Source organism: Saccopteryx leptura, chromosome 13 (genome assembly GCF_036850995.1).
Source record: "Saccopteryx leptura isolate mSacLep1 chromosome 13, mSacLep1_pri_phased_curated, whole genome shotgun sequence".
Taxonomy (NCBI): Eukaryota; Metazoa; Chordata; class Mammalia; order Chiroptera; family Emballonuridae; genus Saccopteryx; species Saccopteryx leptura.
The window spans coordinates 14,938,962-14,952,079 of record NC_089515.1 but is presented as its reverse complement, the minus strand read 5'-3'; the positions used below and the strand labels follow the sequence as shown (position 1 = coordinate 14,952,079).

General features: G+C 41.3%; 1 protein-coding gene across 13 annotated transcripts in view; it reads right to left on the bottom strand.

Annotated features, from left to right (window-relative positions):
• NRAP (nebulin related anchoring protein) overlaps positions 1-13,118 on the bottom strand; it is a 71,765-nt gene that overhangs the window by 47,795 nt on the left and 10,852 nt on the right. For 5 of the 13 annotated variants that reach the window (XM_066355231.1, XM_066355221.1, XM_066355222.1 and 2 more), the window contains exons 8-14: positions 12,509-12,616; positions 12,115-12,219; positions 8,982-9,089; positions 7,907-8,023; positions 4,790-4,894; positions 2,911-3,018; positions 1,774-1,878 (exon numbers count right to left, since the gene is read on the bottom strand). In XM_066355231.1, the coding sequence (XP_066211328.1) occupies positions 1,774-1,878; positions 2,911-3,018; positions 4,790-4,894; positions 7,907-8,023; positions 8,982-9,089; positions 12,115-12,219; positions 12,509-12,616 (756 nt within the window). The remainder of the gene's footprint in view (positions 1-1,773; positions 1,879-2,910; positions 3,019-4,789; positions 4,895-7,906; positions 8,024-8,981; positions 9,090-12,114; positions 12,220-12,508; positions 12,617-13,118) is intronic. The other 8 variants (XM_066355230.1, XM_066355232.1, XM_066355234.1 and 5 more) reach the window with 3 other exon arrangements.

Here is a 13,118-nt window from a genome sequence, read left to right as displayed (position 1 = left end):
AACTTTGTATTTTTAAACACTGTACAGCCAAATACAACACCTCTGCAGTCTAGATCAGCCTCATAGGCTGCCAGTGTAGACCCTACCGCTGCTCATTCCTAATCCCATCTAATGTAATTCCTTCCTCCGACTTCCAGAGGTGTACTTAGGTCAGGTGTATATTTTTAGGTGTATTTTAGGTCAGGGGTCCGGAACCTATGGCTCGCGAGCCAGATGTGGCTCTTTCGATGGCTGCATCTGGCTAACAGACAAATCTTTAATAAAAATAATAATAACGTTAAAAATATAAAACAGTCTCATGTATTACAATCCATTCATTTCCTACCACTCATGTTCATGGTTGCAGGTGGCTGGAGTCAATCACAGCTGTCCTCCAGGACAACACCAAATTTTTATTGAATAATGTGTAACATACACAGGTCATTGTATGGTTTTCATGGAATTACATTTTAAAATATGTGGCGTTCATGGCTCTCTCAGCCAAAAAGATTCCCAACCCCTGTTTTAGGTGCATCATTTGAGCCAGTCTTGTGCAGACAAATGCAATAGCAAGTCGTGTTATAATGGGAGTTCAAAGTGGTAGAAATCTACCTCATTTGGTTTGTGCTATTTGGCATGATTTCTACGCTAGAAATTGCAAGAGCACACGCTAGAATTTTAATGAAATGCTCTAGACCCTCACGTTTCCCAGGTAATGTATGCAGCCAAAAAAATGAAAGGAAGTCACTTTGGTAGTCAAATGTTTTCCTTAAGGTGAAATGAATAAGTCAACCCAACCAAACTTCCCTCAGAACAAAAGAAGCAAAGTTTCGACCGTTTATATTCTTCTCCTTCCCATCTCTTGCTTTATTACACATTTGAAAGTCCCTTTCATCCATTAAACTGTCATGTGCCAATGACCGTCCTCCGTTGTCCTGCAAACTGTGTTAGGAACTGGAGATATCCAACTACAGCCAACACTACTCCTACTCTGAGCGAAGACCTACCTACAATTAACACAACCAAAGTCAACCACTGGAGTTATGCTGATCCCAAAGGAATGTGCTGGAAGATAGCACTGGGCAGTTATTAAACATATGTTGAATTATTTGTTCAGTCACTGATTGATTTACGATAAACTTCACTGACAAATAACTATGCTACCAACTCAGTTCTAAACCACCTTTGTACATTTTAAGATAGGACATGACTTTTTACCTTTTTCTTTGTACTTCTGTGTTGTTTCTAAATTTTCTGTCATAAACACATAAAATTCTTATAATTAGAAAACAATAAAGTAACTATTTATGTGTATTTCATCTGGGATAAACCAAACCATAAATGAATAAAACCACTGATTTAATAATTAAGAGTTTCATACTATTACACACATATTTCCCAAGCACTTGGAAGAAAAAACACTGAATCACCATTACCACTTCCTCTCTACTTCTAACTATTTTATTTTATTTCCTTCAGTCCTTAAACATGTCACACTGCAAAACTTTAATAACAAAAAAGATCATTGTTGCTAAGGAACAATTACTCAAATGTGCTCAGCAGTGAGCACAGTCCACCATAATGAAACCACAGTTGTCCCCGCCTTTTATTGAAAACCCAAACATTTCCAAACATGCATAAATGGTCTTTCTAGTGAAAAAGAGTGCCTCTTTCTCAATCCTTCCTTCCATTTCCTACGTATCTTGTTTCTTTCCACCTTGCTGTCTAAGAGTCACACCACAGGAGAGAAATAATCAGGAAAAAAGCAGAAAGAACTATTGGAAGAGGACTTACGTCTTTCAATGGAGCCAGTTTCACCACGGTTTGATAGGAAGGCGTGAGAGTGGCTGGGTAGTTGTAGTCGACAACATCGTGTTTATAATCGGCTTTGTAGGCGATCTGAAACACCAAGAAAAGCACAAGAGAAAAGAAATTAGCCTTCCCTTTCTTTTGACCTTGTCTGAATGTCATAGGAAGTATTTTAGAAAGTAACCAGAAACAAAATTAATTCAGTGTCATCCCGTCCAAGGAAAATTAAATTATGTTCACACTTTTGCCTTTAATTAATTAGAATTTTTCTTAATTAATCCAAAATTAATTAACTCCCATCCATAGCACATTTATTTTATCTTACTAAATATAGAATCCCTTGCAGTTTTTGTTAAAAAGAAGCATCTGCACACATATATACAAGGGAAGAGCTTCTTGGCCAACACCCAGGAAATAAATGAAAAGTCGAGTCTTCAGAGTATTTTAAACTTTTTTTCTAAAAAGCAGGTTTGACATTCTCAAGCAGAGGAAATTTGACATTTGTGTGTTTTAATAATGAAAAAAATTTTTAATAATGTTCTTTATATCCAAGATTCATAATTTAGCATTTGCAAACTTATAAACTGGATTGGCAAAGCCGAAGGCAGATGAATAGATTACAGCCCATGGTGAAGAGAGACCTGGTCTAGTTTAAAGATCCAGTGCCTTCCATAAACAGGAGGTCTTCAGTGACCACAGTGTGGGACTGAATGAACAAACCAATCAACCACCCACCCAACCGACTAACAAATTCCAACTTAATCACACATGCTTAGGAAATTTGAGGAATTTCAAATACGAATTATACCTATTCATTTCTCTTTCTCTCTCAGAAACTGAACATTTTTCTCGAGCTGGATCAACTATGATGGGTTGGCCACTCTTCAAACCAGAGAGAGCTGATATCATCAATACATTGAAGCTATTGAAAAATTTTTAGGGGTTTTGACCGAGCCTTGGTTGTATCGGTTCACACTGAGAAACTCTGATGGGTCAGCGCTCACATAAAAGAAAACTGACTTTTTTAAAAGGGAGGCTGAAAAGAATTGGCTGAATTCCTGATGCCCCACCTCTACACTCAGATAGATCCCAGCACCACAGACCCTTCCCAAAAGGACTCACATTGCTTGCCAGACTTCCAACTCTCACAGCGTGCAAAGTCCGTCTGTCCATCCCAACTCCCTCATAGTGGCCTCTCATGTGGTTCTGGTAGTTTTCTTTATATTTATTCTACATGGGAACACAAGACTTTCAACAAAAGCATTCTCTTCCCAACGTGTTGAAAATTCACTATTCATCTTCACAAACGAAATTGGAAGTGCGAATGATTAAAAAGAACCTCTGTAGGTAGTCTGTGTATCACTGAGTAAAAAATAAGACAAACTTTAAAAAAAAACACTGAAATTTCAAGCAAGCACAGGAGGTAAGAGTGAGGCAAGCACACAGCTCACAAGAAAACACAGGATCTGATGAGCACAGACAGCACAAAACAGACCTGACTTTTTAAAATATCTTCAGTTGTACATATACCAAATTTTTTTCAATGTGAAAGCCTACCGTGAGAGCACGGAGCTCTCCAATGGACATGCACTGGTTGTACTGGCCACACGTGTAAAGCCCATGCTGGGGACTGGGACAAATCGTTGCATGCTATTGCCTCCATTTCTAGATAAATGAAGAATAAAACCTGGACTCTGCCCAATTCTATGAATTTTACATTACAGACTGGTCTTGACCACCACCACGTAAAATAACTGTGATGTCCCAAATGCAGTTTACCAAATAACAAGAACCCAAACGGATGACAAGAAGTGAAAAATAGGAACCTTTGGATAGCTTCTTCTAATGAAACTACATTAAAATGACCTATGCTGGGAAGCCTTCGAGTTATTAGGCACTGAGAGGATTTAAACAGAATATTACTATATTTATCAAGCACAATTCTACTTATCTCAGTTGACCCTCGCAAGCACTCTGTGAGGACAGGAATTATTATCTTCCCCATTTTATAGATGGGCAAAGTGACCCAGAGAGCTAAACAATTTGCCAAAAGTCATCCACTCAGCAAAAGTCCTCCACTCAGCAGCAAAATGAGGTCTGTCAGCTCCAAAGCTGGTGCTCTTAGCCACTAATTTATGCAAAGAAAATTTCTCTTTGAGCTTTACAAAGTCCCAGGTGATTTTACATTTCATTACAATGTGCCCCTAAGCAGAAGTATCGTATTTCCCCATGTGTAAGATGCTCCCATGTATAAGACGCACCTTAATTTAGGGGCCCAAAATTTGAAACAAAATGTTTTAAATAAAGTTATTGAACTCAAGTTTTATTCATCATAAAATTCATACAACTCTTCATCCGCGTGAAAAAGCGGGAAATGCCAGTAAAAAAAAATCTACAACCACTGTATAAGACGCACCCATTTTTAGATCTTGAATTTCTTGAAAAAGGGTATGTCTTATATAAGGGGAAATACGGTAAATTCACAAAATCCAGGATAGGTCCTTGATGGTGTCCAGGATACACCTCCAGATCTTTTTTGAGAATTTTCCAACTAGCAATGCCACTCTGGCATGTACCCGCTTCTCTATGACATGGGAGATAACACCTGGCCCCTCAGGTGATGGCGCAGGTCAAATGAGAGCAAGTAGCAAGTTCAGAAGCACAGAGGCGCACTGGGAAGAGATGCCATGTGCTCTGCCAGTCTCCCTCACCAGCATTCACCGCTTGGTGCCAGATTCTGCCAGACAGGAAGTATGCAAGAGCACAGGCAGGCGCTGCCCCGAGAACTCAAGGTCAAGTGCGTGTCGGGGCATGCAACAGAACTTAACACTCCACAGACCAGTCCCAGCGACGATCTTAATCAAACCTGCTCGGTATTTGAACCTAAAAAGCCATGCTTCTCCGAGCTACGTAAGGCCATTCACACACACTGTCTCTTCAGAAGCCTAGAAAGGAAGGTCATCAAAAAGCCCAAACAAATGCTTTGCCCTTAAAAACTCACATCACTGGTGAATTTTGAGATCTTGCTCACGCTCCTGAATTGAGGTGTGTCACAGTAGTTGATACTATGACCTTTACTACTTTCCAGATCCTTCTTATACTCCACCTTAGAAACCAAAACACCAGTTGCACAGAAGAACCAAACCCGAGGCCATTCTTGAAAGTGTCACCAGGGCTTTACTAGGATATTTTTAGAAACCATTCAACCCAAGATTTAAAAATACCAGGCCTAGCAAACTATGAGTTAATAGTACATGTTCTCCTCTCAAGTAACAAATAAGTGAATACTTAATTTGGCTCTAAAAATTAAAAATATTCAATATATAAGTCTCTTTCAAGAATAAAAACTGTAAGATTTCATGCAACTCCAAAATGGCAAAACTGGTCCAGGTAGCTCAGTTGGTTAGAGCATCATCCTGATATGCCAAGGTTACAGGTTCAATCCCTAGTCAGGGCACATACAAGAATCAACCAATGAATGCCTAAATAATTGGAACAACAAATTTATCTCTCTCTCTAAAAAAAATAAAATAAAATAATTTTTTTTTTTATTTATTAAAAAAAGGCAAAACTGGTTTTAGGAATCAGGACAGTGGTTACTCTTGGGGACAAGTGGTCGAGGGTATAGATAGAGAAGGGGTGTCTGGACTTCTGTCATGCTTTATTTCTTGATCTGGGACAGATGTGTCCCCTAGTGAAAATTCTTTCTCTGACACTTAATGATATATGCACTTCTCTGTATATGTATAATAAAATTTAACCGAACAAGTTACTTTACAAAGATATAATAAATTATAACATTCAGAGATGCATAGAGTGTCTTCTAATTTTAAAGGGGTTGGCTAGCTGAGCTCCCCTGGGGAGCTGGGTGTAGAATGTGAGGCTATAGTTATTAACAGGCTCCAGGTCATCCCAAGTAATTGGAGAAGGAGCTGAAGTCTGGTTACCATTAATAGAGGCATGGCTGGTTTGTCTCACCGGATAAACGAAGGGCAAAAAGAAACCTACAGTTCCCTTGTGACCCCTTACCAAAGAAAATACAATTTGTTATCCTATCTTATAAAATATAGGGTGGGAATATGCCTTCTCAAGTCTGCAAGATGTCAATACTCACAATATGATATAAAATTTAAAAAAAGAGCACAAAACGGTATACACAGTTGAATTCTAATTCTATAACTATACGTCCTTATATTCGTGTTTTTGTTTATAGTATATGCACACAGAAAAAGGCCAAAATGGTCACAGTGTTATGTCTGGATGGAACTACACTGTCAGTGCGCTGGTTCCAGTTCTGTCTCTAAACGTCATTCTGAGCCCGAACAAGACACTTTACCCTTCCAGGCCTGGGACGAAGAAAGGTCCTATCTGGATCTAATGTTCTGCGAGTCAAGAGCAAGGGTCAGCAAATGTTCTCCATCAGCGACCAGAAGGCGAATGTTTCGGTCTCTACATTAGTCCCTTGCCTCTGCCCTTGGAGATTGGAAGCAGCCACAGACGAGACCTCACACACACGCAGTGGCTGTGTTCCTATCAAACATCGTTTACAAACACTGACTTGGCACTTGGGTTGGAGTTTGCTGACCTCTGCCTAGAGCAACAGAATCATCTGGAACATTTATTTCAAATGCAGATTCCGAGGCCGGCACCTTTCAAATACTACAAAGTATAAGAGGCCCCTCCTGAGATCAGAAAATGTCACTCCTGGTGATTCTAAAAAGCCCAAAGTTAGTTAAATATCAGATTTGGGTAAAGAACTGACCTTTGCACATTAGGGAGGGAAAATTCTTTAGGATATTTGCATATCTGTTCCTGAGTTGCAGATAACTTATGTTACTCATAACTTATTATGAGTAAAGCAACTTTTACTTTATTTTGCTAATTGAATGCATTAGGTGACTAGTTAACAGAACCATACAGGTGTTAGGTGTCCAATTCTACAACACATCTCAGTACACTATATTGTGTATTCCCCCTCCTCCCACCCAAGTCAGGTCTTTGTCCATTACCATTTATTCCCCTTATACACTCCTCCGCCTCTATCCCCCACCCCGCAATCACCACACTGTTGTCCATGTCCCTGAGGTTTTTTTGTTCTTTTTTTCGCTCAATCCCCTAAAGCAGGGGTCGGGAACCTATGGCTCACGAGCCAGATGTGGCTCTTTTGATGGCTGCATCTGGCTCGCAGACAGATCTTTAATAAAAATAATAATAACGTTAAAAATATAAAACATTCTCATGTATTATAATCCATTCATTTCCTACTGTTCATGTTCATGGTTGCGGGTGGCTGGAGCCAATCACAGCTGTCCTCCGGGACAACACCAAATTTTTATTGGATAATGCGTAATGTACACGGGTCGTTGTATGGCTCTTACGGAATTTCATTTTAAAATATGTGGCGTTCATGGCTCTCTCAGCCAAAAAGTTTCCCGACCCCTACTTTTAATAGCTTAAATTCTGCCCCTCTGTGAGACAATGACAACTCAAATGCCTTCAGGGTCCAGATAAGTCATGCAAATGAGGCCGTGGAGCATGAAAATGATATTAGGAACTAGAGGGGTTAGTTCCTTGCCCAAGAATCCTAACCATTCTACTAAAGATCATAACCCGCAGGATAGGACAAACAAAACACACCCTCTGCAGCCAGTTCAGCTGCTAAAGCAGAGGTGACTCCTGTGGTGCTAACAGCGTCTCAAAAATCTGACTACAGTCATGAGAGAACAGGAGAGGTTCAAGTCCGACACCCGTTCTGTTCTTTGATCTCCACTCCTTAATAATGACTTACAGTTATAAAGATTGCCTCATGCCGTTTTCTGGCTACTAGGAATCTATTGCCTGGAACTTTTGAGTCATCTCAGCCCTGCCAGAATTCAGGGAGGAACTTTTGAACCATCAGAGAGACATGTCATTTGGTTCAACATAATTGGTTTGATTCTGGGCTTTCTTGTGAATTGCTTTCACTGCACTGTGGCTCCTTGGGAACTGGAAATGCATGCATCGTTTATGTGGTACTACAAGGGATTTTTTTTCTGGGGTTGTCCCATTTGTTGCCTAGAGGAAATTTAAAAAAAAAAAAAGGTGACAGGAAACAGAAGCGACCATCTGCCATACGTACCTCGCTCACAAGCTTGTTCACGCTCTGAGCTCGCTTCAGAACCAAGTTGTCCTGGGCTGGGAGGGAGTGATAATGGGCAGCACCTTTCATCCTATTGAAGTCCTGCCTATATTTTATCTGAAACACACAGAGAATATGTGGAGTTGTCGTCTTCACGCTTCGTGAGGGAAGTTACTCCAAAATTACCCCACACTGAATGTCTCCATTTACTTCACAGGATTTTCTGAAGGAAAATAATCATATGGGTTTCTTCTCCATAAAACCCACAAACCCACTCAGTCCCTTGCGTGTTAACATTTTATTGCCCCTTTCACACTTTACACTCTAATTCTGCACAAAAGAAGGTCTTACAACAATCATGCAGAAAGGTCTAGTCTCAAACCCTGTCTGCCCCTGGTTTCAACCTCAGTTCTCAGCTCGTCTGCTGAGGAGGAGCAAAGAAAGTGATGTGTCTTTTATTGCCCCTCGGGGTACAAGTGCACCATTCTGGGTAAATGGGTTTAATAACTGAATAGTAACAGAGTACAGGAGTAGGGAAAAGGGGGTGTGAAATGAATACGTAGCTTCTGATTATAGACAAAGTTCAAGTTGGCGCATAAGATCCACAGTGTGCGTGTTGCTTTATCGAGTTTAATTATAGGCTATCTTACAACTGCCAGCTGGCCAACATTCTGCAAGTAAAAAATGATTTTATCACCTGGGTGACGCCCTGCTTGATAATCATATGACTTCTTTTAATCAGCTATTCCCGTAAGTGCTCGATTTCTAGATGGGTTACTCTGCAAAGATTGTCCTAACCCCAGCGGATCTGGCTGGGCCAGCATTTGTACTGGCCTCGGCTGACCTAGAGTGAGTTAGGCTATTTGTCCATCCCAACCTCTTTGGGAGGAACTCAACATGACCAGTCTGGACAAAAGAAGTTCATGCCAGAAATCTAGCTAGAAATGGAGGGCTAACATTCTCCTTCGGTTCGAATCTAATTTATCTGTGTGTAGGTTTCAGTAAGCACAGCCTTCAAAGTCTCATTTCTCCTCTGCTTCTGTGGCTCTGTGGGTTGTCCTGACATGGTACTTACATCACTAGCGAGTTCGTTGGCTTTCTTGGCGTTCTGATAAGCTGGGGTGATCATGGCGGGGAAGCTGCCCTTCCCTCTGCGCTCATCATATTCCTCCAAGTAACCCTGCTGAGTTGATCAAAAATTTCAATCAGTAGTGTTTCCCTCCCTGCACGGGTGGGGAACTCACAATGATCTCTCCTGTTACCCAGACCCCTGTCCACATTGGACATTCCAGCGATCTCCCTAGGAGTGGAACCATATGGCGGTTAAGACAGTAGACTCTAGAGTTAGAGTTATTTACTCGTGCCCAGGACACAGTCAGCACTAAGTAAATGATAACTAGTCTCAGTCACTTCATAATCATTTCTACCAGAGCCCTGGCCGGTTGGCTCAGCGGTAGAGCGTCGGCCTAGCGTGCGGAGGACCCGGGTTCGATTCCCGGCCAGGGCACATAGGAGAAGCGCCCATTTGCTTCTCCACCCCTCCGCCGCGCTTTCCTCTCTGTCTCTCTCTTCCCCTCCCGCAGCCAAGGCTCCATTGGAGCAAAGATGGCCCGGGCGCTGGGCATGGCTCTGTGGCCTCTGCCTCAGGCGCTAGAGTGGCTCTGGTCGCAATATGGCGACGCCCAGGATGGGCAGAGCATCGCCCCCTGGGGGGCAGAGCACCGCCCCTGGTGGGCGTGCCGGGTGGATCCCGGTCGGGCGCATGCGGGAGTCTGTCTGACTGTCACTCCCTGTTTCCAGCTTCAGAAAAATGAAAAAGAAAAGAAAAAAAAAAAATCATTTCTACCAGATATATCAGGACACTCTACCAGTCTCCTAGGCTCATGAATCATGGAGGATTCATTTCTGAGCTGACATCAGGAAAGTCCTCTCTCTCCCGGTAGTCCTGAATGCTACCTTCTCCAGATCTACTACTGGCTGATGCAGAAAGATGCACTGACATTCCAAATACTGTGTCCCTCAGTGATGTATGTCATTTACTAAGAAGGACAACATTATAGAACTATTTGAATGTTTATAATTGCTGGAAAAATTTCAAATGGCCATAAGAGGATCTGAAATGGAACTAAATGCATATGTCAGACTAAGTATTATAATCCGAGTCTTAATTTCTTTCTACCTCCTCCCCATACCTCTCACCACTCCCACGAAAGAAAACCTTCCCTCTCACAGAGCTCTCATTGCGTCACTAGTATAAACCCTCCCTGGCAGTCGGATGGACCTCAGGACCTCATCAGTTGCTACCTTGTCTCCGGGAACTCCTCCCTCACTCTCAGCCCTGGCCAAGGTGAGGTCTGCCCTGCTCCAGCACCAGGTTCGAAGTCTGGTACACCCATTTTCTTAAATGAAACAGTTGTGTCAAATTAGAAAGTCCAGCCTCCCTTTTCATCCTTCAATGACAACTGTTTAGCCTGAGTGCTTCTCACGCCAGAATATTCTGGGCCAAAAGTAACAAGTTAAAAAATAATAATAGTAAGTTAAAAAAAAAAATAATGAAGGCACTCAAACTCTTTGGTAATTCCCTTTGCCCCTTCTGCTCTATGGTTTGGGGTTGGTTTGTAGTGAGTTTTAACTTCCCTGCTTATATGTATCTACGTTGTGTGTGCAAATCTGTGATTCACCTAATTCTATCGGGAAGCTGGCTGGTTACAACTAATAAATTGATCACATAGCACAGTCTATGAACCTAAAAGAATAGTTACCCATTAAAAAGAAGAATGCATTGTTTGGCATTTTAGGCACTACAGATATTTATAGTTTGTCTGACTGTCTGCATGCTTCTTTCTCTCTCCCTCCCACTCCTGCCCTGGTGAGTCTCGCGACATCACACAGCGAAATGCCACACAAGACTGAGATCCTCTCAACAGCTGCTGCCAGTACTATCAGACAACACTCACTTTGATTCTTGCATCTGTTATTATCACAACTAGAAATGTCATCCAAAATGTCCTAATAAACAAGAACCAACTATGCTCCTATGAAATTGCATTTTATCTAGACATGTCTAGACACGTCTAAACACATATGAAATTATATGTGGGCATTACAACTTTTGGCAGAAAATATTGCCCACATTTAGGACAAAATTATTTTTGCCAAATATAGAAACTAAATATTTTTAATAAACTGTTTTCTTAAGTTGTCTTGAGCCTTCTAAACAACATATTTAAAACATGAAACCAATAAAAATATATTTTCACTGAGTTTAAAGCACTTAAAGACCATTTACCTAACTAATTGTGGAATTTCATAAAATGACCTTTTTAATTCAAATCCAAATATTTTTGCTCAGCTAGACATTTGCAGTTAAGTCACAAACTATCTTCACGTGACACATAGGCAACTTGTCTTTTTGAAGAAGAGAAATGTTATTTGTTTTCTTTTATAAATTATGTAGGTTGAATAAGTCACTTGTGTTGTAGTATCTAATTACTGCCAAAAATTCAAACAACTGCACAATTAAGGGGGAAAAAATATCAATTAAGTATGTTTTTCCAGTCTACGCAATTAATCTTCCAATAATCTTTACTTAAAACAGTGAATAAAATATAATGTTCCCTTTCTCCACTACATACCTGTCTAGTGCCAAAAATGTGCATATAAAAATTAGCCAGTAATTATCATCTCAACCTTTTGATGCCCTGTTAAAGTATACTTTATTTAAGAAGTGAAATTGGGGAGGAAGTTTACATTTCCTGGAATATTGCTTTATCTAACAACCTAGATAAGAAACTCTACTTTCTAAGAAAATAATCATTGCTCCTCAGGGAATTGCTCAATATATTTCAAGACATATATTTTGATCCCTTGGGGGGCTAAACAAAGCCAGTCTTAGTCCTTTAGACCACTCTTCAGGGACTAGGTGAGAATGCTGTATTCTTGGCACACCCAGCATCTTAACATAGCTCCTGTACTTCAAAAAAAAGAAAAAAGAAAAAGTGCTTGGAACTTGTTTTCCTAAGCGATTCAAGTTGAGCCCTGTGTAATTGATTGCCTGCCACTTTTTAGCTTAGAAAATCCACCTTTCATAAATAGGGCAAAGATAAGCCACAACCCAACCTCTGATGAAATGATCATAGGCTGTGTCACAGGCTAGAGAACTGACCATCTCAAAAGGCCGCCTCTCAGGAAGCTATTTTATCATATACCTGGCCACACTGATCCACACAGTCCTTCGTCAAGGTGCCCTCGGCTCCAGGGGCTGAACCAGCCATTCCCTTCATTTCTCTTTGATACTGTTGATGGTACCGCACCTGTTTTGAAGGGCAAGGGCAAACCCAGTGAATTTAGCCCCTCATACACAGAGGTCAGAAGTGTAAAACTAAATAAATGGCTGGTGGAATGTTCTTTTTATACTTGGGTCCAGGAAGAGTGTTTTGACATAAAAGGGCCAGATCGTGGTAAAATGGATTGAAAACTATGAAGAAAAACTACTTCCTGGATCCACAGTGCATGCAGAAGGAGACAGGAAGTTGGACTTGTCAGGCACAGGTAACTTCCTGCTTTCTCCTCTCAGAGGACAACATTGCAGGGGACACTTACATCACTTGCCAGCTCATTGGCTCTTTTGGCTATCTGATAAGCAGGTGTGATCATAGCAGGAAAACTGCCTTTCCCTCTCTGCTGTTCAGAGTCCTCTGTGTACGTCACCTGGAAAATGAAAACAAACTTTAAATTCCATGTCACCGTCCCACTAAGTCCCAGGCAATCTGAGTGAGAAGTCTTGCTAGGGACTCCCATAACACCCTGCAATCCCCTGTCACAGCTCTTATGGCAATGTCATGCGCTTAGAGTTGGATGGGTCGGTCCTGTGCAGCCTGTTTACCTTTTTCTTCCCAATACTCAGCACAGTGCACGACACAAGGAGAAACTCAGTGCAGAATTCAGTATGTCCGCGTGCGGCACCTGGTGCGGGCCCACGGAAGGGCCTGGGCCGAGGAACAAGGCCTCTGCCTTGGACGAGCTGCCAATCAAGTCTGGGAGACAAAAGGGGCTTCTCGACCCAAAGCAAATGGAAGCTCCTTGTTCAGCTGAGCCTGAACTTGTGCTTAAACTTCCACTGCGAACAATAATAAGCTCTTGGTCTTACACTATGACTATGAAAAGGCAAGTGCTAGAGATTCTTTCAAAGTTATGTTCTATACTTTGCAGT